We start from the raw sequence: 24429 nt of genomic DNA on the forward strand, positions 1-24429 counted from the left end.
CGTTTGCATTATCCTGCATCCGGTTGACGATGTTACGCCCACATAGCTTTGTTTCACTTTGCATACATACTTTATTTAGATGCACATTTACAATCGAAGCCCGGGCCTTACAGCCAAGGCTGTTCATAAAAGATATAAATCAACGCCAATGATATTTCTCATGGTAATACAATCAGTATGCAAAGTCCCAGGTCTATATAGTACATAACACATCTCCACACACAACACAGCAACCCTCCGAAATCAAGCCTTAACAATCGGCTTAATACCCTTATGGATAGCAGCAATACCACCGGTAAGGTTCTCAAAGCCTTGACCAGGAATCAAAAACCCAGCCTTCTGAATCATACCCCTAAACTCCTCCTGACTGGGGAAGCGCTCAATACTCTCAACAAGATACTGATAGCTATCACGGTCACCAGCAACAACCTGACCAATAAGCGGGATAGCACTAAAGTTCCAACGCTTATAAATTCCATCCAGAACGGGGTTATCGACCTTACTGAACTCCATGCAAGCAAAGACACCACCGGGCTTAAGCACACGGTACGCCTCATTCAGCGCAGCCTGCTTATCCGTGAAGTTCCGGATTCCAAAAACAACAGTGTACAAATCAACCGAGGCGTCGGGGATATGCGGCATGTGCTCAGCGTTCGCCTCGACAAAGTCCAGTCGCGACGTGTTGTAGTACGGCGTGTCGAGCGAGCGCTTGCGGCCCTCAGCCAGCATATCAGCATTGATATCGCTGATCGTCACGCGGGTCTCCATGTCGTGGTTGACGTTCGTGGCGTGGTCGAGCATGCGGAACGCGATGTCACCGGTCCCGCCGGCGATGTCCAGGATGTTCCAGCCGCGCTGGTCGGCGGTCATGGCGGGGAGACAGGAGCCTGGGTTCAGGGATCGCACGAAGTGGTCTTTCCACAGGCGGTGGATGCCGAGGGACATTAGGTCGTTCATGCGGTCGTAGGAGGCTGCTACGGAGCTGAAGACGGCGCCGACTGTAGGGGGTGTGGTTAGTTATGGGGTTCGGAATTGGTTGGATTGGGTGATGGTGATCCTTACCTCGCGTCTCCTTCTCTGACTCCGGGACATTGGTGAAGCCGAAGTGTGTCATGCGGTCAGCTGGCTTCTGCTCCTGGGCGCGGTTGGCACAGGAGAAACAGCGGTAGGGGGTGGTGGGTTGGACAGCGCGACGCTTGGCGCTGTAGTGCAAAGCTCGCCATGCGGAGCGAGTTGACATGGTGGACATGGTGGAATTGATGTTGTTTGTAAGTCTGGAGAAGCTTGAACCGGGCAACTTTTCTTTTCCACTTCCGGTCCCCACCGGTGCGTGCCCTTAAACATCACCCGACCAATCAGAGCGTCTCGTTATGAGAGGTACAACTCTTATAGTCTATTTCTTATATACTTATTTGGATGGAGAATAAGAGAAATTTCAATTTACAATTGAAGTATATTTGATTTTCCTTTCTCTCCAACTATGTTTGCCGACTGCGATGAGAATCGATAACTAGGTTGTTCCGCTGGACAGCTCCTACATCGTATAACAACCCTTTCGAGGTTGGATCTCCCAAATAGAACCCATAAGATGATTTATGCTGCGGCCATGGAGGAGGAAGTTAAGGAAGGAAATGGGTCTGCTGTTTCGGGGAATATTTTGTCCTCATAGGCTCTAGGGTCTGGAATAGCAAATATCAAACGATGGGAGTATGATTCCATGAAGAATAAGATAGATGTATATATACAAACAAAGCACCGAATATAGAGACAATTACCACATTTTTTCCCATACTCGCCGGACCCAATGCATATTAGCCAGCTCCTCCTTCCGGCGTTCAGCCCAGCCACCTTCTTCCCAGATCTTGCACTCTTCATCGATTTCCGCCTTTCCAGAGTACAAATCTGCCTCTGCAACCTTCACAAAGGAACTCCGATGATAAACCTTCCAGAAGACAAACATGATAACCCAGAACGCCAGACCGAAATACGAGGTGATGAAGCCTTGCACACTGAAAGGCTTAAAGACAGAGAAGCCATTGAAGACAGCAGTCAAGCAGCCGATAACGATAGCAAGAATGGCACCGTATGGCTGGAACGGGGCAACCCAAGGGACGAACGTCTTGCGGTCAATTCCTTGCGCTTTCATGGCGCGATACCAGGCGATGAAGACGCAGACCATGCCCGTGTAGGTGAGCACGAAGGCGATGGTGGTCAGATCGACGAACCAGAAGAAGACCTCGACGGAAGAGGTACTAGCCACGAGGAAAGTAATGCAAGACAAAACCGATACCGTGATGACACAGTTGATAGGGATTCCGGATGCAGTACATTTCAAAAGAAACTTCGGCGCTTGGCCATCGCGAGCGAGAGAGTAGAGGGTTCGACTGGAGCTGTAGAGGTACGCGTTGCCACATGACCAGCCCGACAGCAAGATCAGGAAGTTGATGAGATCGGGTAGGCCTTTGATACCGAGATTCTCGATTCCGATGACCCAAGGTGAAGCAGCGGAGCCAGCAGCACCATCACTAATCGCGGACATGAGACGTGGGTCGCGTGGACTGCAGATGATTCCTACAGCCAGGACTCCGACAACGTAGAATCCCACAATACGCCAAAAAGTCATCTTCGCAACTCGGGGGATGGTCACTCGTGGGTTCTGGATTTCTCCTGCGGCTAGGGCTGGGAGATCGGGTCCAGCTACGGAGAAGGCTGCATAGACCATGACGGAGAAGAAGCCTAAGAATCGGCCCGTGGTGCCCTCGGTATAGTACTCGAACATGACGCCTTCGGTCCAATTCCGGAAGCCATAGACGTCGTGCTTGGGGTTTCCGCCAACCATTGTGATGAAGGTGAGGAGGACGAGACCGATGAGGAGAAGGATTTTGGTCGATGCTAGGACGAACTCGCTCTCGCCGTACCATTTCACGGAGACGAGGTTAAGCGCCGTGCAGACGATCAATGCCATGGCTACCCAGACGGCCGGGTTGACGCTTGTGTTCCAGTATTGCATGATTGTTGAGACTGCAGAGTACTCCGTACAGACTAGCATTACACCGCCGTAAAAATATACCCAGCCCCTGGAAGAGTTAGTATCAGCACCATAAAGCAAAGCAAAATAGGGCATGGAAGAACTTACATAGCAAACCCAAATGCCGGGTCAATAAACCTGGCAGCAAGCTCAAAGATCGACCCACGAATAGGAAGGTATGCAGCCATTTCTCCAACACACAGATTGACAGGCAGGATAAAGAGACATCCCCAAACAAGATACCCCAGAAACACCGACAGCGGACCAGCATCCCGCAGGTAAGATCCAATACCGACGAAAAGACCAGTACCGATCGAGCCTCCAATGGCCATCAATTGCACATGTCGAGATGTCAGACCGCGCTTTGTCTGCCGGATAGGTAAAACATCGCCTGAGCTAGTATCATCCGGGACGGAAACGTCTATAGAATCTTTCTTCTCCATGACGAAATATTAGTTGAGCCTGGAATGAGTCCATTGCAAGAGGCGGGAACATGACTCTTTATAAGCGCACTGACGAGTGCGGAGAGAGACGCTAAGAATGTAGATAGACGGCATACATGTCATGCTAAACATAGCTGCCAAGAATGTGTCTCGATACACGAGAACCCGTAGACCACTGATAAGAGAGATACTAGGGTCAGAGAGTCTATCGGGACCATCCCGAAAGGGGGAGGAGAAGGCGATGCTAAGGACGATCTGCCAAGTGATAAGCTTATCAGGTATTAACTGCCCAGTAACTAGGTAATTGGCCAAGGGTCATAGCTTAATTGACCTTAACAAACTAATTTTGATAAGGAGCCCATTTTAATGCCTCAGGCGGACTCACAATTTGCGGGGTAAAAACTCTTAGTCAAAACTTGATATCGGAAGTTGGCCGAGTATCAAAAACCTTCAGAGCTTTAAAACTGTAGTCTTATCTTATAACCCCTATAATCCTCTTGATTCCATTCACTGTTGAACTACAGAATAAAATTATATATGATGTTCTCACTCAGCTTTGAGAGAGCTGAAGTAGAGCTGAATCCAATATGGCTATCCCCGCATTTTGACGGATAAGCCGGGGGGCTTGCCCGCTGGGCCCCGGCCCGGTGCCATTTCAGTTTTCCTACAAAGTCAAGCCCTATGATAGGCAGGACCTTCCTTATTCTTTATAGTGAATTGAGGTATATACCGGTTCAAGTTGTAGGTTTGTGGTAGAACTGTGATTTCGAGAATGTAAAAAGTGCTACAGGAATGCCCTCAATTATAAAAGTGGGCAAAAATGAGTATAAACAGCCTCCCGTGGTCCGTCCCCACAACTCCACTCAATATAAATAGATTATATTGAGCATTGCGGAGAAGTCCAAGGAGGGTGTCTCAAGAGGCCCATGAGTAATAACAGACAGAGATAGTAACTAAATGTCCGAGGGTTGGAGATTGACGCCCGTGTGGGATATGGTGGCTGAAACGCACGGAAGTATACCAAGGCCCAGACCAAGATTGATAATTGAACCTGAAAACGAACGTGTGAAACACATATGAAATCCACAAACATAGATAGGACAAAGAGCAATAAATACCACAATTCGTAAGTTCAGCTCAAATACCGCCAGAGATATAAATATAAACAGATGATTAAATACAATTACTCTACTCTATGGAACCATTAAACACACAACCTCCAACTCCCACCTACCAATCACCAAACGAATTATTCAAACGCCAGTGGAAGAAAACCCTCCGTATGAGCCCCATCCAACGGCCACGGCCAATCCGACAACAACTCCGGCGGCAGCTGGAACTGCATCATCTGCTCGCCCATTGCCGTCGGCGGACCGACTGCCGGGACTGGCCCACTGCGAGGAATATATGTTGTGGGTGGGATCGGGACTTCGCGTTTAGCATCGATGGGAGTTGTGTTATGTTGAGGACGCAGGTGTGGCGCCGTGAGATTGAGTAAACGGGAGGTGCGCATGTAGCCGTCTATTCTGTCTACCTGCGACCGGAGTCGTTGGCTGGCGCCGGCGGCGCGCTGGAGACCTGTCTCGAGGCGGCTGAGGAGGTCGGCCATTTCGAGTCTGGGGGAGGTTAGTGGTTGAGGTGGTTGGTTTGGGATGGACGAAAGAATTACAGTAATGTGCGGACGCGTTGGTAGGATGCTTCTGATAAACTTCCTTCCATTACAGAGCCGAGGATATAGCCGATTCCACCAAGGTGATGAAGCTGTGATGGGTTAGTAAAAGAGATTTAGAAAAGCAGTGTTGATGGACATACTAAAGGGGAGCTGATGGCATTCAGATACTCCACGGGAACTTTACTGAAGACGCTGAGAAGTTCTCCCGCCACGTCACATTTGCGGTCTACGCCAAGCTCTTCCGCCGACAAGAGCACCATCCGGAGGAGCTGCAGTGTTGCCTGGATGTTGGCAGACTGGAACCCGAATAGATCCTTGGCCATGTCGCCTGTAGTCGGTGGGGTTTCTTTAAATTGTGATGGCAGCGCAGCGTACATGGATAATACCCGCTCCATGACTGCTGGTTCTGACATGGACGCTGGGGTGAACAGAGACCACACCTGTGAGGTTCCGTTCGCTGATGAGAAACGACGCCGATTTCCATCGACAACGTATTCAAGAATTCGATACAGATCGGTGGTAAAGTTCCAGCCCCGGAGCCATGCTACGGGCTGCCGTGATACGACATTCACATCATCCGGGTTGAGGACGCCCGAGTGTGGAGATACGGGCGGTAGCCCATAACCATGTGGTGTGATGAACTCATCGTCAATTTCGCTCGGATATCGCACTAGAGAATGTGCTTCGCGATATCGAATCACGCCTCCCCATACGATGGTGGAATAAATGTCCAACGTATAGATAGACCAGAACTTTAGACCTATGAGTTAGTGGAAAGTGCAACGATAAGATGAAGGACTGCGTACTAGTCTTCTCCGCTCTTCGGTTTCGATAGGACTTAAGTTTTTTGGCCAAAGCTTTTCATCATGAAGGCCCTCCATGCTGGTGAGAGTATGATACATGCCGGAGTATTTTTGCATATTCTTGATCTGGCCGTTTTGGATGCTCGCAATTGCGAGAATAGCGCATGCACGCATATAGTTAATACCCCTTGCCGCTGCAAGATCTCGGGGAATAGAATCCTTGGCCGCGGCATAAAATGCCTCGGATGGGGGTTCGGCAAGTTCATCGCGATGCCACCTATTAGTGAACAGCGCGCCGTCTCGCGCCCGCCCAGATACTAATGCGCAAACGGCCATTGTTGAGGCAAACAACCCCGGATTTCGGAGGTGCTCTTGGTTATGAACTCTCTCAATGAAAGATTGCTTGTGAAAAAGCGGAAAACTGAAAATCTATTAGCCATTGAAAAGGACAAGGACAACAATAAGATCGCTTCGTACATTGGATACACAATCTCGAAATATACTTGCACAAGATTTCGGATTTGACGATCACTGGCAATGGCAAATGCATTCCATGAGTTTCGCAACGCGCCATCGTCATCATACCCTTCCGTTGCCACGCTGCCAGCATGGAAGGTAGACCATGGATCTCCAGTCAATGACGGGCGGTGGGCCGACTCGGGGTAATATGAGCTCCTAGACGCAGAGGAATTTGACATTCTCCCTGTAGCCTGCGAAGCAAGCGGTACAGGGAGGATGTTCTCTGGGACAGGCGTTTTTGCCAATGGCGTCTCTCGCATAGAAGCCCTGGTGCCAGCCTTGACGCCCCGGCGCTTTGCGGGGCGATCAAAGGTGCACGGGACGTCAAAATCCGCACAATTCTGACATCTGCCTAGCGGGTCTTCACTTCTGCCGCACTTTATGCTGCGTCTGTTGCAGAAGTCGCCTGTGGATGCAACATGAGCTGGGAACTTAGTGCAATCCGGGGGGAGAATTGCCAAGCGCAAGTGGAGCATAAAATTGAACGTGGGGATCTTACAGGCTTTGGAGACGCGTTGGAGTTTTCGGGGTTTTTGCGACATTCAATTCATTAGCTCATTCCTCGGAGAACTGTGGTCTCAGGCGCAAAGAAGCGGTAGCCAATTCGTGGGCCCCGGGCTTTGGGAAAAACGGGGTTCGGGGTCAGAGACACGGGTCGCCGTTGGGGAAATCCTGGGGTAAAGCTGTGCAGAATGGGGTAAAGACACGCAAAAAAAATGACGATCAAACTCAAGCAATTTTCTCCGACATCGATGCGCAATTGAACTTGAGTCCGAAGATAAAAGTCGGCAGAGTTGCAAGCCACAGAAGCTGAGTCAGCAACGTGTCATTAGGTTCTTGACGGGATCGAATGTAGTGGAGATTTGGATGATCATTGGAGATAAGAGTATATTGTATATAGAATGTTGTAGATTTTGATTTGCATAAATTTGAAAATATTGAAAGGCATTCAATGTTTCCGATGGTCATAGATCCTTGACGATCAAATTCTATATATAAGTTTACGACTACAAGGGGCACTACTAGACTAAAGAGGAAAGTGAAAAATAAGGAAATATAGTGTGAATATAATCTATATATATTACATCAGGTATGGGTAAACAACTTTACATGCTTGTATACATGTGTTAAGTCGAGGGTGTAACATAATTAACTCGCTCTATATGGTGTAATATGAATAACCGGTGCTTTAGACAGCTGCAAGTTTAGCTGGAGAAGTTGTCAGCTCGGCACTCAGTTCTGTCTTGCTACCAAGAGCTTCGCTCCTGTTGACGCCGTGCTCGGTGAGGACATCACCATGGAGCTTATAGGCCTGTTCCATCTTCCAATAAAATGGACTGGAGGTCGAGAAAAGAGCGTCAATCGACTCAAGAGACCGGTTGCGAGTTTCTGGATAGACTGTGAAGATGATCACGTTAGATCCACACAGGAACAAATTAAACTTCAAAAACATACATAGATAGACGATCGGGATCCAGATGAGGTTAAGGCCAGCAAACAAAAAGTATGTACGGCTCTAAAAAGACATCAGTATCTCTATTGAAGTTAGAAAGTCGAGGCAACTTACAGTCATAACATCAAACATGATAGGGTTGACTAAAGTGGTCATACCCACTCCAATGGCCCACCCGGTGATTCCGAATCCATTTCCTTGAGCTCGCAGATCACTAGGGAAGATCTCAGTGGGGACCAAGAAAGCAACCGTGCCCCAAGTGGCGGCGTAACTAGTTGCCATTTAGTATAAGAGAAAATGTCGTAATTTCATGCGGACTGACCCCAAGTTGAACAAAAAGAGCATAGTCACAGCACCAGGCGCATATTGAGATGCCTTTTCAGGGTGATGCAGCGAGCCTTCATAAACAGCTCCGGCCTATAAAATTGTCAGGAGAAAGCACTTCGTCCCGCAAAAGTAAAACCCACAATAAGGTTGACTGCGAATAAGACAGCTGCTCCGCCCATCAAACAAACCCGTCGGCCTAAGCGGTCAATAATTTGAGCACTGATAATATTACCTATAATTCCAATCGTGTTAATTCCCCCAGCAAGACCGTTTTGCTTTATATCACCATAACCGGCCTGAGCAAGCAGTGTCGGGGAATATGCAGTAACAGCCTAAAATCACTATTAGTATATGACTGTTCAAGGGACTGGTTAAAAATCCGTTACTCACCGTAATACCCGTCCAGGACGCCATAATTTGAAGCCAAACACACAACCAAGCTCGTCGGCCGAGATTCAGCCCCGGTTTCCCACCCTTTCCAAATAAGATCTTCACAAACTCAATGGGCGAGCTGCGCTTACTTCCACGCGCAATCGTTATAATCTCGAGATATTCTTGGTCGATATCGTCTTGGGAGGCCCGGTCTTTGCGAATACGGTTCAAAATATCTCGAGCTTCATCATTCCGCCCCACAGAGGCCAAATAGCGGGGGCTATCCGGCAACATTTTTATGAAGGCAACTAGAATAATTGCCGGGAAGCACTGGAATGCGAGAAGGAAGCGCCATCGTACGTCCGAGTAACCGTTATCGAGGAAAGCGAGGCCGAAGGAGATCCAGTATGCGACGGAGATTCCTAGATCTTAAAATTGATCCATGTCAGAAATAGTCCCCACAAGTGGATATCGCGAATTGACGACTCACAATTTGCAATAAAAACATATCCTAGGAAGCCACCTCGATGGTCCGCGGAAGAAGTTTCCGACACTAACACTGGGGTAATGCCAGTCAAGGCTGTGCGGCGAATTAGATTAATAGCTCCTTCCAGACCCCCAAACTAAGGCAAGAATAGCAAGGATCTCACCCCCGGTCCCGATCCCCGTGACCACTCTGGCACACAGCATGAAGTTCGAATCCTGCGCACCCGCCTGCAGGGCGCCCCCGACCAATGCAAATAATGATCCAGCGAGTAGGCCGTTGATCCGACCAACTCGATCTGCAAGCCACCCGCCGGCAAAACAACCGAATATCGCGCCTAGGTAATAGATGCTGACGATGCCACCCTGGTGGGTGGTGTTGGTGACTGTCCCATCGGGTTTGCCGATGCCAACCTCTGTCACATATTTCGGTGAGCTGTTAACGCCACCCATCACACCCTGGTCATATCCCTCGAAGAAAATCGAGATTAGCGAAAATATGTGGATGGCAGCATTCAGCTGACGCGGCGAAAGTCGTTTCCATAGTGTGGTATAGGCCATGATGGATGATAAAGATGTTCCCCAGATCGCGAGCGAAAAGGAGGGAATTTTGAGAGTTTTGTTGCTATGGGACCCGCCCCCCGGCGTTTCTTTGTTTGAAAGATCTGATGGCTAAGCTTGATAAGCCTGGAGGGCACAATGGAGTTCATGCGGGGGGGCCCAAGTCCGTGTACGGCAGGCTTTTATGTCCATCACAACCTACAGCTCTTAGAAGAATGAGATTATTTCTCAATTTTCAATATTTCATGAGCTAGCGCTGCTACAAAAACCAATTTGTTATCATCTTTCTATCAGTCTTTTTTGGGGTCTTTTAGAATATAACCCCCAACTATCCCTAAATATTGTTAGTGAGGACACCTTTGATACGAGCTATGTATTTCTATACTTAATATGAATGTTGAGGGCAGCTGCTTAACCGGCGAAAAAACCCGGTTGGCGTGATGGACACAAAAACCTGCCGTACGCGCGTAGCCATTTAACATTTGTTTTTAATAGGCGTTTTGCCGGTATCCCTTCCTCCCCTTGTTCATTTGATCTATCAGAAAGAGAATCCCGTAGCGGTTTTTCGGTCTCCACCAGGCTCATCATGGATGTCGGTTGATAGAACCGAGTTGGTTAAATAGGGTCTTGACCCTCAGGCGTTTAGTTTTCTTTTTCCGAAGTTGTTTCATACATAGTTCTGCGTTTTACAATTTGCAATTTGGAATCAAACATGTCACCCAACTCCCTTAATGGCACTAGCCATAGTCTAGACATCACAGTGTTGGGTTTGAATAGCGGAACATCCATGGTGGGTGGCTGTCTCTTCACTTGAGAAACACCAGACTCATCAACTACAGGATGGTATTGACTGCGCCCTTTGCCGATTCCGCCAGGAGACCCCCGAATCACCTATGCACTTCGAACTACTGAAGGCAAGTACCTCCGAGAATGCTCCACAGGTTACAACAATACTGACCAATTATGCAGTACGGGGAGATTCCACTTGAGCCGGTAATCAAAAAGCGAGTCATGCAAATGATCCTGCTCAATAAGACCTCCCCTTCGGAGTTGTCTGAAGTAAACGTGATCCTAGGCGAGACCTTCGCCTCGGCCGTGCATCAGTTCTGTAAGGACCACGATTTGGATATCAAATCGATTGATGTCCTCGGATCTCACGGACAAACAATCTGGCTACTCTCCATGCCAGAGGCCGGCGAGACTCGCAGCGCTCTGACGATGGCCGAAGGCACATTCCTAGCCTCGCGCACGGGCATCACCTCCGTCACCGACTTCCGGGTAAGTGACCAGGCTGCTGGACGTCAGGGAGCACCCCTCATTGCCTTCTTCGACGCACTGGTGCTGCACCACCCGACAAAGCTGCGTGCATGCCAGAACATCGGCGGCATCGCGAACGTCTGCTTTGTCCTCCCGGACAGCCACGGCGGCGTTGACGCCTGCTACGACTTCGACACTGGTCCAGGAAACGTGTTCATTGATGCCGTCGTGCGTCACTATACTAATGGCAAGCGCGAGTACGACCAGGATGGCGAGATGGGAGCTCGCGGGACCGTCGACCAGGGACTTGTCGATGATTTCCTGACACATCCCTACTTCGCGTTGGAACCACCCAAGACAACGGGTCGTGAAGTTTTCCGCGACACTATCGCGCACGATTTCATCGTCAAGGCCGAGGCCAAGGGTCTTAAGCCTGATGATGTCGTCGCTAGCATCACCCGTGTTACCGCCCAGGCTATTGTGGACCATTACCGTCGCTACGCGCCCAGGGACCTTGAAATCGCTGAGATATTTATGTGCGGCGGTGGTGCCTACAATCCTAATATAGCCGCCTTTATCCAAGAAAACTATCCCAACACCCGCATTATGATGCTTGATCAGGCTGGTATCCCTGGTGGCGCTAAGGAGGCCATTACTTTTGCTTGGCAGGGTATGGAGGCTGTGGTCGGCCGCTCTATTCCCGTCCCCAGTCGTGTCGAGACTCGCCAAGAATATGTCCTCGGTAAAGTGTCTCCGGGCAAGAACTACCGCAATGTCATGCGTCAGGGCATGATGTTTGGCGCTGGTCGGGATCATCTCCCCCAGTGAAGGAGCTCATTAACTACATTGATGGCAAGGTTTTCGACAACAAATGGTAATTACAGACCTTTTTCTATCAAGGCGTCCGCATACTGCTTTTAGGATGCATTTACATACTATTTAGGTGTTTTTCTTTTGGCGCACCTTACAATGAGAACGTAAATATATATGGACTAAAGTATACAATGTTGTACCTGGTTGGTTACCTTCTCAATATGTCTATGAATATAGGCCCATGACAGAATTGATGTCAATGTACTTCATAGTGCATTCCAAGTATGAAAATCAATCACGCGATCCACTACACTAGTATGACTAGCTTGACAACCCAGTTTCCATCTGGCTCCGCGCTAAATTGGAGACAATCAATACCCGTTCCACCATTTTAGCAGTACTAGTTGGAACGTGCGGAGAAAGGTCCAGAGCTGGCTATGTACATCGGTAGTGGTTCGGACTGAACTTTTCTCGGGTCTATATGATCGTCCGTATATAGGAATATAAAAGCCGGAGTCACGTTGTGGAAATATCGAAGGGGTTCGACACTTATCAGTACAATATCACACATGTGATAGAACGATTGTATAGCTATTGCCTCACGGCTAATTGTTTTCTTCCTTCTATCTGCAACACTAAGGGGGAATAACATCCGAAAAGACATTGTGCCTATCATAATATAAATATTTGAAGTGTTACGCCGTCAAGGACAGAGATCGCATAGGCTACTATTCTTGTTATTATTCGTACCAAAGTACCAAAACAGACCGGTTAGGCTCTTTATTGATTTAATTGACCTAAACCTCTAATTCTACTTGCTAGATAATGCTATATAGCCCACGTTTGTTTGAAATATACAACATTGATATCGGATGAATCTATTTCAATTCTTCATAGTCCTTAACTCTACCCCGCAATCTAAGTAGTGTAACGTTACAGTCCAGAGAAGCTTTGGGCTTTTTGATGGCTAACGATTTCGCCGAGATATCGAATTATTCCGTTGTGGCTGAAGATCTACAATGTCGCACTCACTAAGTTGATTGTTCATCCAATCAATGCGAGCGACACCGGAGAATACTAAAACAACTACCTCCACCTTACCTCGCTACAATCTATTTTATATTATATCTGCGTCAACTTACGAGCGGGGGTTGGCGAACTGCCAAGACCATGCCAAAATGGCCCCTGGCAGTTCAAAGTGATCGTCGCCCTGCACTTTCTGCTCTGTTATCGTAAAGCACTACTACCTGAGAACACTACCATCTGGGAGTACTACCTGAGCAAACTATCCCCTGTAGATCTCATCTTCTGGACTATCCGGAATACCCTGTTCGGGGTATGTCCATGTTCTAAACTGCTTAGGATCGGACACATCGGAGCTGCATACGACCTAAGAAATTAATCAAACTAAATCAAACCCCGATAGCACCCCCTTCTAGGGGTACTGCAATTAACTATCTCATGATGTAACCGATCATGGCACCCGTCACTTCCAGTCCTGGAAGATCATCAACGGACTTGTAAACCCCACCTGCCCTATATAAACCACGCCCTTCGACATGTAAGTTCTTCACACAATGTTCAATCTACACCGCATAACCTGCCTTCGGGCTTTAATTGTTGCCCTTGCGCTTGGGTCAGTCAACGCTGCACCCATTACTGACCTCACTGGTCGTGACGATGCAGCCCCTGCGGTGTCGCCGATTCCTCAACAGATCGCGTTCACCGGTGGAAAGGTCTCACTCGCGGGTGATGTCACCCTCGTGACTGATAATTTCACGGACACGGCCACGATTGACACGATCAAGAAGGTCGTGGCTGCCGCCGGTGGTAAAGTGGTTGTCGCCTCCAAGCCCAGCAGCAAAGGAACACAGATTTTCGTTGGCACCGAGGGGGAATCTAGCCTCGCTGTCGCCGTTGCAAAGGCACTTGCGGACAAGTCTGCGGATGGCCTCGACCCCGACGGCTACGCTCTTGCATGTGGTCATTATGAACAGCTGCCAACTATTGTCCTGAATGGTGTAGACACGCGCGGCACGTTCTACGCGTCACAGACTCTCCGTCAACTTCTCGATGGTGCCAGCATTCCCGGTGTTAAGATGCACGACTGGCCGCTCATGTCAATCCGTGGCTCGATCGAGGGCTTCTACGGTGTCCCCTGGTCTCATGAGGCACGTCTCGAACAGTTCCGTTACTACGGAAAGCACAAGATGAACACTTATGTGTACACACCTAAGGATGACCCCCTTCTCCGCGCCCAATGGCGCACTCTTTACAGTGGTGATGAGCTTACCCAGCTCAAGGAGCTTGTTACGACTGCCAATACCAACCATGTTGACTTCACCTATGCTCTTTCACCCGGCTTGAGCGTATGCTACTCGTCCGACGAGGACTTCGACGCTACTGTTGCTAAGTTTAACCAGCTACGTGACTTCGGTGTTAGCAGCTTCTACATTGCTCTCGATGACATCGGCCTCGAGTTCCATTGCGATGAGGACAAGGCGAAGTGGCCCAAGACCGAGAATGACGAATGGATCGCCGATGCCCAGGCCTTCTATCTGAACCGCGTTCAAACTGAGTATATCGAGCCTAACAATCTCGAAAACCTCGAGACCGTCCCAACCAACTACGCCGGCAGCGCAGCCTCCCCATACAAGACAGAATTCGGCACCAAGCTAAACAAAAAGATCCGCGTTCAGTGGACTGGCGAAGGAGTCTTCAGCGATGAGATCACAGTCGACAGCGTCGTGACAGCTGACGCAAGTTATGTCACCGACAACCTGTTCCTATGGGATAACTTCCCAGTCAACGATGGCAACCGTGACCGCCTGTTCTTCAACCCCCTCACCAAGCGTGCCGCCGAACTATACAAGCACCTTCTTGGATTCACCTCGAACCCGATGAACCAAGCCTTTGCCTCTATGGCCTCGCTCGCCAACTATGCCGACTATACATGGAACGGACCTAAGTACGACGCCACCAAGTCTATGGAGGCAAGCCTCTGGGAGCTGTCAGGTAGTGACACCACCGTTCACAACGCAGTCATCGCGTTCACCGACCTCAACCAGAACTGGCCATACCAAGACCCCGTGACCAATGCGCCCCAACTTAGCAAGGACATTGCGGCTTTCTGGGCCGCTCGTAAAGCCGGCACCAGCGATGGCACTAAGGCGCTGAAGGATCGCCTCGCACTCATCATCACCATCCCCGACGTTCTCCCCAACATGGCTACCAAGGGCTTCGCTACTGACGTGGCACCCTGGTCGACTCTTGCTAAGCAGTGGGCGACCGCCTGCCAGCACTTGATTTCTATGCTCGAGGCTCTCGATGCTAAGGATCAGAGTAAGGCAGATGCTGAGTTTAACTCTGCCAAGGAGTGGGTTGAGAAGACAAAGGCTAAGACTGTTGATGACCGTAATAGCAATGGCGAGGACCTCCCTAAGTCGATCGTCCCGACTACCGGTGATAAGGCGTTTGACCAGTTCCTCACTGATGCCACGGCTATTTACAATGGTGAATAGATGATACGAATTTGGTAGTATAAGTCGAATAGACATAATGCACGTGTTGTACATGAAATGCGAATATTGATATGAAGAAGTAGTCAGTGTCGTGGAATACGAGTAGTAGGACAAAGCAAAGGTGATAAAATAAGCTACATGCAATATATACGTCAAGTCTCAAGTCTTGGTAGTTTGATCCCACAGACTGCGCACAGTAACACCATCAACCCACTTCCCCCAGTCTCATCCTTCTGTACAACAAACCGAAGGGTCCGCTTCTCACCAGGAAGTAAAGAGAACGAGTTATCCTCAAAGTATCCCACCACACCAGCAGGATAGTCAAGCCATGTATACAACGAGACAGCACTCTGAGCTTCCACGGTCAACGTGCCAGCCAGGACATCATGAGACAGCTTCAGTTCCGGGTTTCTCAGTGCCAGATCTTTAGGGAAGACAGGTGTGAACTGGTTTCGATGGGTGAATGTAGTCAAAATCTTACTTTCAGCGTTTGGTAGACGGCCCCGAGCAGTGAGATCGATGACCAGGACCGCATCTTTCGTATCAGGCACGGATAGTTGTGCCAAATTGGTACCGTAGATCCTGGTGGTATTAAGTGCCCTAACAGAGAACCGTTTCGTCAAGGGAGTACCCGCATTCCCTGGTATCGGCTTGCCAGACAAATCCGTCCAGGTAAACTTCACAGTTCCCCGAGCCGTTTCCCAGAGATCCGATGTCACATAAATAGACAAATCACCAGTGGTATAATTCCAGAACGATGATACAATGACAGGTTGGAAGATATCACGAGCAACGTAGTGAAGAACCTTCCAGCGACCATCATACTCAATCCCAGCCCACGTCGGAGCCTGCCATATATCTTCAAGTTGCCAGTACAATGCTCCAAGCTGCCGTTCCGGCATTCCGCTTCCGCGACGATAGAACTGGATTTCGGACTTGTACATGTCCGCTTGGAAAAGCTGGGTTGCGTGACACCAGGCGCTGAAGTTGGCGATCGAGTCTTGCTTATCGGGAATCGGATAGTATCGCTCTACCGCTAGGGTCATTTCGGCCATTCCTAAAGCTGATCGCGTGTAGTTGTGCGTGTCTGGGCTGCCGGCTGGGTAGTGGTGATTCCGGAGCATGATGGTGCTACTGTTGAAGTGAAGGTCTTCATTGTCCACAGCTTGCTGCCATGTTTGTAGACTCGGCATACTGTGGTATCCGAATTCGTTGGCGAAGCGACCGACTGGGTAGCCGGTGAAGTCAAATGCTACTCTGCTGTCGTAGTTGTAGTAGTCTGTATCACCGTAGTAATGTCCTTTTTCCTCTGTGCCATTATCGTAGCGCTCCGCCATGGGAACTGGAGCGGACAGGTTAACTTCCAGGAACCCGTTGTTTGTGCTACTGGGCATGTATGAAATCGATCGCGAATTCTCGTAGACTAATGGGAGGATCAGAGAGATGAAGAGATGTTCGTAATCGCCAACTAAGTGGGGATATGACGCAGGATCATGTTGTCTAGCGCTTGGTAGTTCCAAGCTTTCAATCTCGTTTCCACCAGCCCACAAAGCCATGGATGGATGATGGTTGACCCTTCTCACGTTGTAGACAACCTCGGCAGCAACATTGTCGAGGAATGGTTGGTCTGTGGGATATAGAGCATCGCTAAATTGGAACTCGCTCCACAGCAATACTCCGCGTTCGTCGGCGAGATCGTACATAAAGTCCGGGAGGTATGCGCCCGAAGCCCAGACTCGGAGCATATTTTGATTTCCGGCGACAACTGCATCGAAGAGTCGCTGCATCTTGGCCTCAGTGACTCGCGGCCAGAAAGCATCTGGTGGAATGAGGTTCGAGCCCTTGGCGTAGAATTCATGGCCGTTTACTTCGAAATGCCAATTCGCGCCGGGTGCGATACCCTGAGCCAACTGTTCATCAGTGATATTTGATCGATTCAGGAAAATAGTGCGGAAGCCAGTTCGCTTGGTTACGACGGCGAGGTCATCGCCTGAGCTCTGGATAGTGACTGTGATGTTGTATAGGTTTTGCTTGCCCATCCCTGCGGGCCACCAGAGGCTCGGTGCGTCTGCATCAACTATGGTGGTACCGGTGATAGTTTGTCCAAATACAACGACATTACCGAGCGATCCGGACTTCAACACTTTGCCTGACTCGAGGTCCTTGATATCGATAGACATAGATGGGCGTCTAGGTAGAGAGCCGAGATAGTCAATACTTGCATTCACAACCCAGGGCTGACTCTGATCGGGGGCAAGGTGGTTGATTTGGCCCTTTCGATAGATGTCGAAGCCTGTGTTTAGAACATGTATATCTTCCTCGCTCTCGGACTGCACTAGGTAGATGTTCTGCCATGGGCCAGCAGGCGAGAACGCGGGACCCCAGTCCCAGCCAAAGTCGGATTGTTCTTTTCGAATATACCAGCGGTTAGGGAATTCGAATGTTCCTTGTACACCGCTAGGCCATTCTGGATATATTGTTAGATATGGTGTCTTATCGCTATGTTGCGCACTTACTTTGTGAGTTTGGATCATCGGCAATTGCATTTGCAATTTTACTGGCACTTCCAAACTCAAGAGAGAGGGTTGGAGAAGCGTTGCAATGTTTCAACGCATTGGAAATGTCAAAAGTATACTGCCGGAACTGATTATTTGTAGTTCCTATAGATTGACCGCAGAACTGAATTGTTGCAAAGGTGTCGAGCCCATTGAACACAAGCCAGGAAGACTTGGAGGTGGTTAACCTGTGAAGAGTCAGTGGAAATCCCAATAGACACAGCGAAGAGCACAAACAAGCCGTCGATTGGTTTACTTGTATAAGTCCAATTGTTCTCTGCGATCCAACGTAAGTTGAAGTCATTCAAACCATGATAGCTTCAACGTGATTCGAGTTAGTATAGAGATATTACAGGACAAACGAGCGTTCAACTAACGGGTCATCTGTTTTTGTTAGATCGGTCAACACGTTGGACTGTGAGACTCACCTATCACATTCGCATCAAGAAGATCCAAATGCACCTGTGATGGGACGTTGCCGGGGACGCTAATATTCAGCGCCTTGCTACTGACAGTCCATCCGTCACCACTCAGATCCAAAACATTCTGTCCAAGAGTCGTCGGCAGCACTGATAAAAGCACCGCCAGCACAAGCTGGTTCCAAAGATACATAGCGTCAAAAGCAAAATATGCCGAGATACTTCTGCAGGATCGAGGGGCCTGGTGTAATAAATATGTCTAATTGACCTGTTAATCAGCTGGCAGACACAAAAGTACCATACTAACTTACGATGTTCATTCTGGGTGATGCAACACAGTTTGCATAGTCTGCGCTCTTGAAGTGGTATCTCCACACCCCCTCGCGTGGGGGAGAAAGCAACGGTAGCAGCGCTAATGTATGATAATCCCGGGGAATAAAGTCGCGAATTCCGAGTCTGGACTCAACGGGATATACATAATGACCTGCGGTGTTGGTGGATACGGAAGTTGAGACGGGAGGCTTGAGGCTTACTTTATTAGCGCGGTAAAACGGATATCCTCGTTCAATCTCATATTCTCTGTTATTGAAAGAGATATATATTACTACGTACTCACATAGTAATTCAGAAGGTATTCAAAAGGTTCGATCAATGGAATGAGCCCCTGGATTCAGTCTAATTTAAAACACGGCCAATGGAAATCATAAATACTCTATACATAGTTTTTATATCTGTACAGATGTTCGCGGTTGATCCGCTAGGTCAGGTTCTGACGCATCGTCGATAAATCACTCTGTGAAAACCCAAGTTTATCAATGAGATACCCCTCAACACCATTTTTATAGGTGTTCTCAAATGATATCAGGAAAGCCTCCATGGACGTGGCTCGAACACCACATAGCTCGAGCATACCCAATGCCTCGGGACTCAACTGGCTGATGTCGAGTCCATCAGCTCCCAAATTTACCGCGAATGCCTCCATCAGGTTCTCCCGGGCGCTTTCCAATCCAACGCGAGTGAGGATGTAATCATTGACAATATCTTCATGAGGTCGATTGATTAAGAGGAGGATGAGGGCAGCCAAGACACCCGTGCGATCTTTACCCGCTGTAGACAAAAGAATTTGGTCAGTATTCATCGATTATGAATGGGCTTGTATGCGACCATGCGAAGATAACCCGGGGTAATACACGAGGAACATACCTGAACAATGGGCGATAAACGGGTCATCTGGGTTATCTCTGATATGCTTAAATATCTTGGCGAAACATGGAGAAGCGGCTTCGAGGATCCCGTTGTACATCTTCACGAACCCCGAGGCGCCTTTGTCTTCGCCTGCGAAATCGCGTAGATTTAAAGTGGCCGGTGGGGCTCCGTATGGACACCATATCGTCTCGACTCCCGTGATAGCAGGTGAAGGAGCTTTTTGTCGCTCGCTTTCATTCCGAAGGTCGAAGATTGTGGTGATTCCTAATTCGGTTGCGATGATGGATTTCCCGGCTCCCCAGATGTCTGACAAGCTTCCCGACCGATACACGAATCCTTTGCGTAACTTGTTGCCATCGTGGCTCAAGTCGCGAAAGTTGGAGACACCTTGTATGGGGATGAATGGCGGCAGGGATGTGATCTTGGCTACCAGTGCCGGAGGGATGGGAGTTCTGATGTCGGTATGTAATACCTCGCTGATTTGTTCGTTTTCAAACATGATTGCGTAGAGAATTGAATACAAAAACAAAAATCTGAGATGTTAAATCAAGACATTGATTTCCAACTATGTCATAAAATAGTGGGGAGGGTAATGTCATCATATCCCGATGACGATATTCTTCCAGGAACACTCTCTCGGCTTTTTAGTTCGTCGAAGGTGAGATAATGAGACCATTTTAGCATAGCAAACAGAATAATTGTATTTATACTGTCCTTCATGTAACTTCAACTTTCCATCAAATTCATCTCCATTCACAAACTTGTCCAACCATGGCATCCCTAGGCATCAACACCAGAATCACTGACTTGGCCCCGAATATATACTATCGCATCAGCGCAGCAATCTTGCGATACCAAGTGACCGGGGACTACACCGTCCTACTTCTGAAGGGAGTTGACGAACCCTATTCCAACGGGCCGAATTCTAGACACTGGTCTGATCATCGCCGATGCTGTGAGGCGTATAGTCTTCGACAGGGCTGGCCTTGAACTCCAGCTCTACCGCACAATCCAGGAGGTACAGTCGAAGATAATTGGATTCGGACCCAAGACTACCACGATACTCAACTATGTGATCCACGAAGATTTTTCTCAGTATGAATGGGTGAAACAGGATGGTTATAGGTCTCTCGATATGCGCATTGAAATGAAGGAGGTGATACGCCGGGGATTTGAATTACACCGAATTGAATCACGCCGCTTGGGAATTGCGATGTGAAGCCTATAGAGAAGAAAGAAGAAAGAAGAAAGAAGAAAGACAATTCAAGATGTTCACAGTACAGGATTCTCTTCCCCGCATCGGATATTCGGTTGGCCGCGGAGTAACGTGAGGGTTTAAATGCCGATGCCAACCGCCCTCCGCAATCCCCAGATTTAACATTCAAACACTCCCTTTCTTCCATTGAGACAAATCAAAATGTTAATAGCAAGAGACATCAAAATGTCTCTAAAGCTTCTAACTCGGAATGGCCTTCGCAGCCAGTCCATAACCACAGCTCGCATTGTCCCCGCACGGAGGTGGAGTAGCTCCATCTCGCAGCCGCCGGGGTCAGACAGGTGAGAGATCCCTTCAAAGACAATGTTTTTTTTATTTGAATTCTAACAGGATGGTAATGTGCTTAGTGTTCGATTCCCTGGAGCCGTGAACAGCAAATTCACCTCAGAGATGGCCTTCCTCAAAGCTTCAGATCTCCCCGCTATCCCTACCTACCGAGTGATGGACTCAGACGGTCATCAAGTTGATAAGACAAGACCAGCACCCGATGTTACAAATGAGGAAGTCTTGACGTGGTACAAGAATATGTTGTCTGGTTAGTTACCCCACGCTTGATGTGACATCAAGTATCTGACTTTTGGCTGCAGTAAGCGTTATGGACGTGGTCATGTTTGAGGCACAACGGCAGGGTCGCTTAAGTTTCTACATGGTATGTCCAATTCACCCAAGAGGAATACAACTTATCTGACCGGCTACCTCTAGGTTTCCGCCGGCGAAGAAGGCATCACAGTCGGATCCGCCGCAGCATTGACACCAGATGATGTAGTCTTTGCACAATACCGCGAAGCCGGTGTATTCCAGCAACGTGGATTTACGCTAAAGAACTTCATGAGCCAGCTCTTCGCCAATTGCAATGATACAGGCCGTGGTCGAAATATGCCAGTCCACTACGGACAAAACTATCCTCGCATGGTCAGTACCACCCTTGACTACAGCAAAGTACTTTCCTAATCTAACACACCCAACAGCACACAATCTCATCCCCATTAGCGACACAAATTCCCCAGGCCGCAGGCGCAGCCTACGCCTTGAAACTCCAAGACCTCCAAAACCCAAACCGGGACCCACGCATTGTAGCCTGCTACTTCGGCGAAGGAGCCGCGAGCGAAGGCGATTTCCACGCCGCGCTAAACATCGCCGCAACACGCTCCTGCCCAGTCGTCTTCATATGTCGAAACAACGGCTACGCAATCTCAACACCAACACTAGAACAGTACCGAGGTGATGGAATCGCCAGTCGGGGCGTGGGATACGGTATCGACACGATCCGCGTCGACGGCAACGACATCTTCGCCGTAAACGAAGCAATGAGAGAGGCACGTCGACTTGCCCTAAGTGAGGGCGGACGACCTGTGCTAATCGAAGCCATGAGCTACCGTGTCTCGCACCACAGTACCAGTGACGACAGCTTTGCGTACCGCGCGCGCGTCGAGGTTGAGGATTGGAAACGTCGTGATAATCCTATTATTCGGCTGCGGAAGTGGCTTGAAAATCAGGGGATTTGGAGTGAGGAGCAGGAGAAGGAGACGAGGGATGAGATGCGGAAGGCCGTGTTGAAGGAATTTGGTGAGGCGGAGCAGGAGAGTAAGCCTTCGCTTAGGGAGGCTTTTGCGGATGTTTATGAGGAAATTACCGAGGAGCAGAGGGAGCAGATGGCGGAGCTCAAGCGGATTTTGGAAACTTATCCCGATGAGTATGATCTGCGGCCGTATAAGGATGGGATTAAGGGTTTGGATTGAGAGGGCTTGTCTCTACAAAATATACATGCGACCTTCGGGGCGTTAGAGCGTTATAATACGAGAGCTATATTCATATAGATTCCAGAGATGTCCAGGAGGATGTTTTGTTGTGATGCTTATTGAATATTCCCACTGCATTGATTTATGAAGTCTCCCACTGTTTTTACATACTCCAAGAAAGAAATATACAATCCCTAACAACAGCACTCGACCAGAGGTAGTCATACCATAGTGATAAGTACCCTAGTATCGACTGCGCCCCCTGCGTCTAGCACTCCGACTTTGCGCAACGGCAACAGCAACCTTAGGCACAGTAGCAAGACTCATATAATTATCATCCGAAGCCAGGTAAATAGCACCAAGCCCCATATCCTTCGCCAACCGAACAACATCACCAATGTTAGCATCCTCGGGCGTCTGATTCAAAATAACAGCATCCTTCCCGTAATGCTCAGACGTCGAGAAATGCTCATCAGGAGCCTGAGCCACCCAATTAGCATAAGTATTCTCATACTCGACAATAAAGTCCGCTATCTCGAACCACTTGGCAACATCAGCCTTGAGTTTAACGCCAGGATTGAAGACGACAGTGTTCAAGCTACTGCTTTTCGATTTTCTCGACAGATTCTGGAAATAGGCGAGCTTGCTCGGGTCTTCGCCGTTCGATGCCTCGTCGAAGAAAATGCCGTTGAGACGGATATTTCGCCCTGCATAGTTGGCCCATTTGGCGTAGACAGCGATGTCCTTTTCGACGTCCGAGCTGGCTCGCGTGCCTTGTTTTGTGTACGTGTAGCCCAGTACCTCGGTGTTGGGATAGCTGTTTAACTTTGCGATGGCGGTGATGAAGACTTCTTCTGGGTATTCTGTGGTACCGGGACCGGTGGATGGGTTGATGATTAGGTAGAATGGGATTGATGGGTGGGCTGCGATTGTGTCGTAGATTGTGTTCCATGCGTCTGTGCCGGGCCAGGTGTATAGTGGTACTAGTAGGCCGGTTGATACGACTGTTGAGACTAGGGTAAAGATGGTGGCTATGATGGAAAGTAATTGAAACATTGCATATGTTGTGCTGAACGCGAACCAATAAACGAATGTATGTAGTACACAAGGGGCCAATGCTGTTTAATACAGTGCAAGGAGAGAAAAGACCAACAAGACTGCCGAGAAATAGTATATTCAGTGAGTGATGCACGCTTTATACCTGCATGCCAGCCGAGACCGGGGAAATGATGTCCTATGGGAAGAAAGGGATAGATCAGCCTCAATCCCTATTGTATGCAGGCCGAAAGTAGAAAGAGACTCACAACAGACATCAGACATCAGACACATGTTTCAAGAGAAAGACGAAGGGATCATTCACCCTGAATAGCCAAGTTGACACCGGGTGATACCACTTAGGGAAACACCATGAAGAATGAACTAATGTCGGATCCCTTCGGAGGAATGGGCCTTCATTAAATGTCTGGTCTTGATTGAAATGGACGGAGTACGGAGTAGAGGAATGTGCAAGTCAAGAGATCTAGCCCTGGTGAAATTGGTGATCGATCCCCCTTGGCGCATCCCCTTATTGACCGGTGGATATTGATGTCTTGAGCCTTGTTAGTTCATGAAAATCGAAACTCAGATATGTTTCTCATGTGCAACTGTTGCAATTTAGGGAACATGCTAGATCCCTCGGTTTTTAATTGCCCGGTTTCAGATGTGAGGCGGGTAGTTTGACGTGCGGTATATATCATATCTAAGACTCATAAAAGTAAATTTCGGGGATGTTCTAATTTTCACTTGGAGTGGACGGGTCTCTTAAGGATCAAAATTTGTTTATTCATTTGCCAAGTACACTATTGAGGATAGGCCCAGAAGGCGCATGTGTTGACCCCGAACACTGCAGGCTCATGGGAGTGTTGATAATTAGATTAGGACCTACGCAGACAAATATAAATGTTGTACAGTGATTCATTCAGGCTAAAATAGATAATCATACA

General features: G+C 48.7%; 11 protein-coding genes across 11 annotated transcripts; 4 read left to right on the forward strand and 7 right to left on the reverse strand.

The window, feature by feature from the left end:
• Positions 1–243: 243 nt before the first annotated feature.
• N7517_001578 (class I SAM-dependent methyltransferase) lies at positions 244–1249 on the reverse strand (the record flags this gene model as incomplete). Its single annotated transcript, XM_056719308.1, has 2 exons — positions 244–998; positions 1063–1249. The coding sequence occupies 2 exons, from the start codon at positions 1247–1249 to the stop codon at positions 244–246; spliced, it is 942 nt and encodes a 313-aa protein (XP_056583443.1).
• Positions 1250–1771: 522 nt separating this feature from the next.
• On the reverse strand, positions 1772–3471 carry N7517_001579 (putative proline permease; the record flags this gene model as incomplete). Its single annotated transcript, XM_056719309.1, has 2 exons — positions 1772–3077; positions 3137–3471. The coding sequence occupies 2 exons, from the start codon at positions 3469–3471 to the stop codon at positions 1772–1774; spliced, it is 1641 nt and encodes a 546-aa protein (XP_056583444.1).
• Positions 3472–4720: 1249 nt separating this feature from the next.
• On the reverse strand, positions 4721–7007 carry N7517_001580 (putative C6 transcription factor; the record flags this gene model as incomplete). Its single annotated transcript, XM_056719310.1, has 5 exons — positions 4721–5087; positions 5141–5232; positions 5284–5895; positions 5950–6367; positions 6424–7007. 5 exons carry the CDS (start codon positions 7005–7007, stop codon positions 4721–4723), a joined length of 2073 nt encoding a protein of 690 aa, XP_056583445.1.
• A 647-nt stretch (positions 7008–7654) lies between these two features.
• Positions 7655–9661, reverse strand: N7517_001581 (putative MFS sugar transporter; the record flags this gene model as incomplete). Its single annotated transcript, XM_056719311.1, has 8 exons — positions 7655–7863; positions 7921–7981; positions 8033–8189; positions 8241–8335; positions 8386–8577; positions 8636–9045; positions 9108–9197; positions 9268–9661. The coding sequence occupies 8 exons, from the start codon at positions 9659–9661 to the stop codon at positions 7655–7657; spliced, it is 1608 nt and encodes a 535-aa protein (XP_056583446.1).
• A 712-nt stretch (positions 9662–10373) lies between these two features.
• On the forward strand, positions 10374–11746 carry N7517_001582 (UPF0075 domain protein; the record flags this gene model as incomplete). Its single annotated transcript, XM_056719312.1, has 3 exons — positions 10374–10451; positions 10501–10602; positions 10631–11746. 3 exons carry the CDS (start codon positions 10374–10376, stop codon positions 11744–11746), a joined length of 1296 nt encoding a protein of 431 aa, XP_056583447.1.
• Positions 11747–13308: 1562 nt separating this feature from the next.
• Positions 13309–15252, forward strand: N7517_001583 (beta-N-acetylhexosaminidase family protein; the record flags this gene model as incomplete). Its single annotated transcript, XM_056719313.1, has 1 exon — positions 13309–15252. One exon carries the CDS (start codon positions 13309–13311, stop codon positions 15250–15252), a length of 1944 nt encoding a protein of 647 aa, XP_056583448.1.
• Positions 15253–15404: 152 nt separating this feature from the next.
• On the reverse strand, positions 15405–18419 carry N7517_001584 (uncharacterized protein; the record flags this gene model as incomplete). Its single annotated transcript, XM_056719314.1, has 4 exons — positions 15405–17719; positions 17769–17995; positions 18185–18191; positions 18236–18419. 4 exons carry the CDS (start codon positions 18417–18419, stop codon positions 15405–15407), a joined length of 2733 nt encoding a protein of 910 aa, XP_056583449.1.
• Positions 18420–18983: 564 nt separating this feature from the next.
• N7517_001585 (tyrosine-protein phosphatase) lies at positions 18984–19931 on the reverse strand (the record flags this gene model as incomplete). Its single annotated transcript, XM_056719315.1, has 2 exons — positions 18984–19333; positions 19430–19931. The coding sequence occupies 2 exons, from the start codon at positions 19929–19931 to the stop codon at positions 18984–18986; spliced, it is 852 nt and encodes a 283-aa protein (XP_056583450.1).
• Positions 19932–20203: 272 nt separating this feature from the next.
• On the forward strand, positions 20204–20651 carry N7517_001586 (uncharacterized protein; the record flags this gene model as incomplete). Its single annotated transcript, XM_056719316.1, is given in 2 exon segments — positions 20204–20387; positions 20401–20651. 2 exon segments carry the CDS (start codon positions 20204–20206, stop codon positions 20649–20651), a joined length of 435 nt encoding a protein of 144 aa, XP_056583451.1.
• Positions 20652–20849: 198 nt separating this feature from the next.
• N7517_001587 (thiamine pyrophosphate-dependent dehydrogenase E1 component subunit alpha) lies at positions 20850–22447 on the forward strand (the record flags this gene model as incomplete). The annotated part of the gene is made up of 5 exons (XM_056719317.1): positions 20850–20989; positions 21056–21243; positions 21296–21357; positions 21411–21620; positions 21677–22447. The coding sequence occupies 5 exons, from the start codon at positions 20850–20852 to the stop codon at positions 22445–22447; spliced, it is 1371 nt and encodes a 456-aa protein (XP_056583452.1).
• A 243-nt stretch (positions 22448–22690) lies between these two features.
• Positions 22691–23503, reverse strand: N7517_001588 (spherulation-specific family 4 protein; the record flags this gene model as incomplete). The annotated part of the gene is made up of 1 exon (XM_056719318.1): positions 22691–23503. One exon carries the CDS (start codon positions 23501–23503, stop codon positions 22691–22693), a length of 813 nt encoding a protein of 270 aa, XP_056583453.1.
• Between the last annotated feature and the right edge of the window lie 926 nt (positions 23504–24429).

The sequence above is a fragment of the Penicillium concentricum genome (genome assembly GCF_028827145.1).
Source record: "Penicillium concentricum strain IBT 3081 chromosome Unknown utg000001l_segment0_segment0, whole genome shotgun sequence".
NCBI lineage: Eukaryota > Fungi > Ascomycota > Eurotiomycetes > Eurotiales > Aspergillaceae > Penicillium > Penicillium concentricum.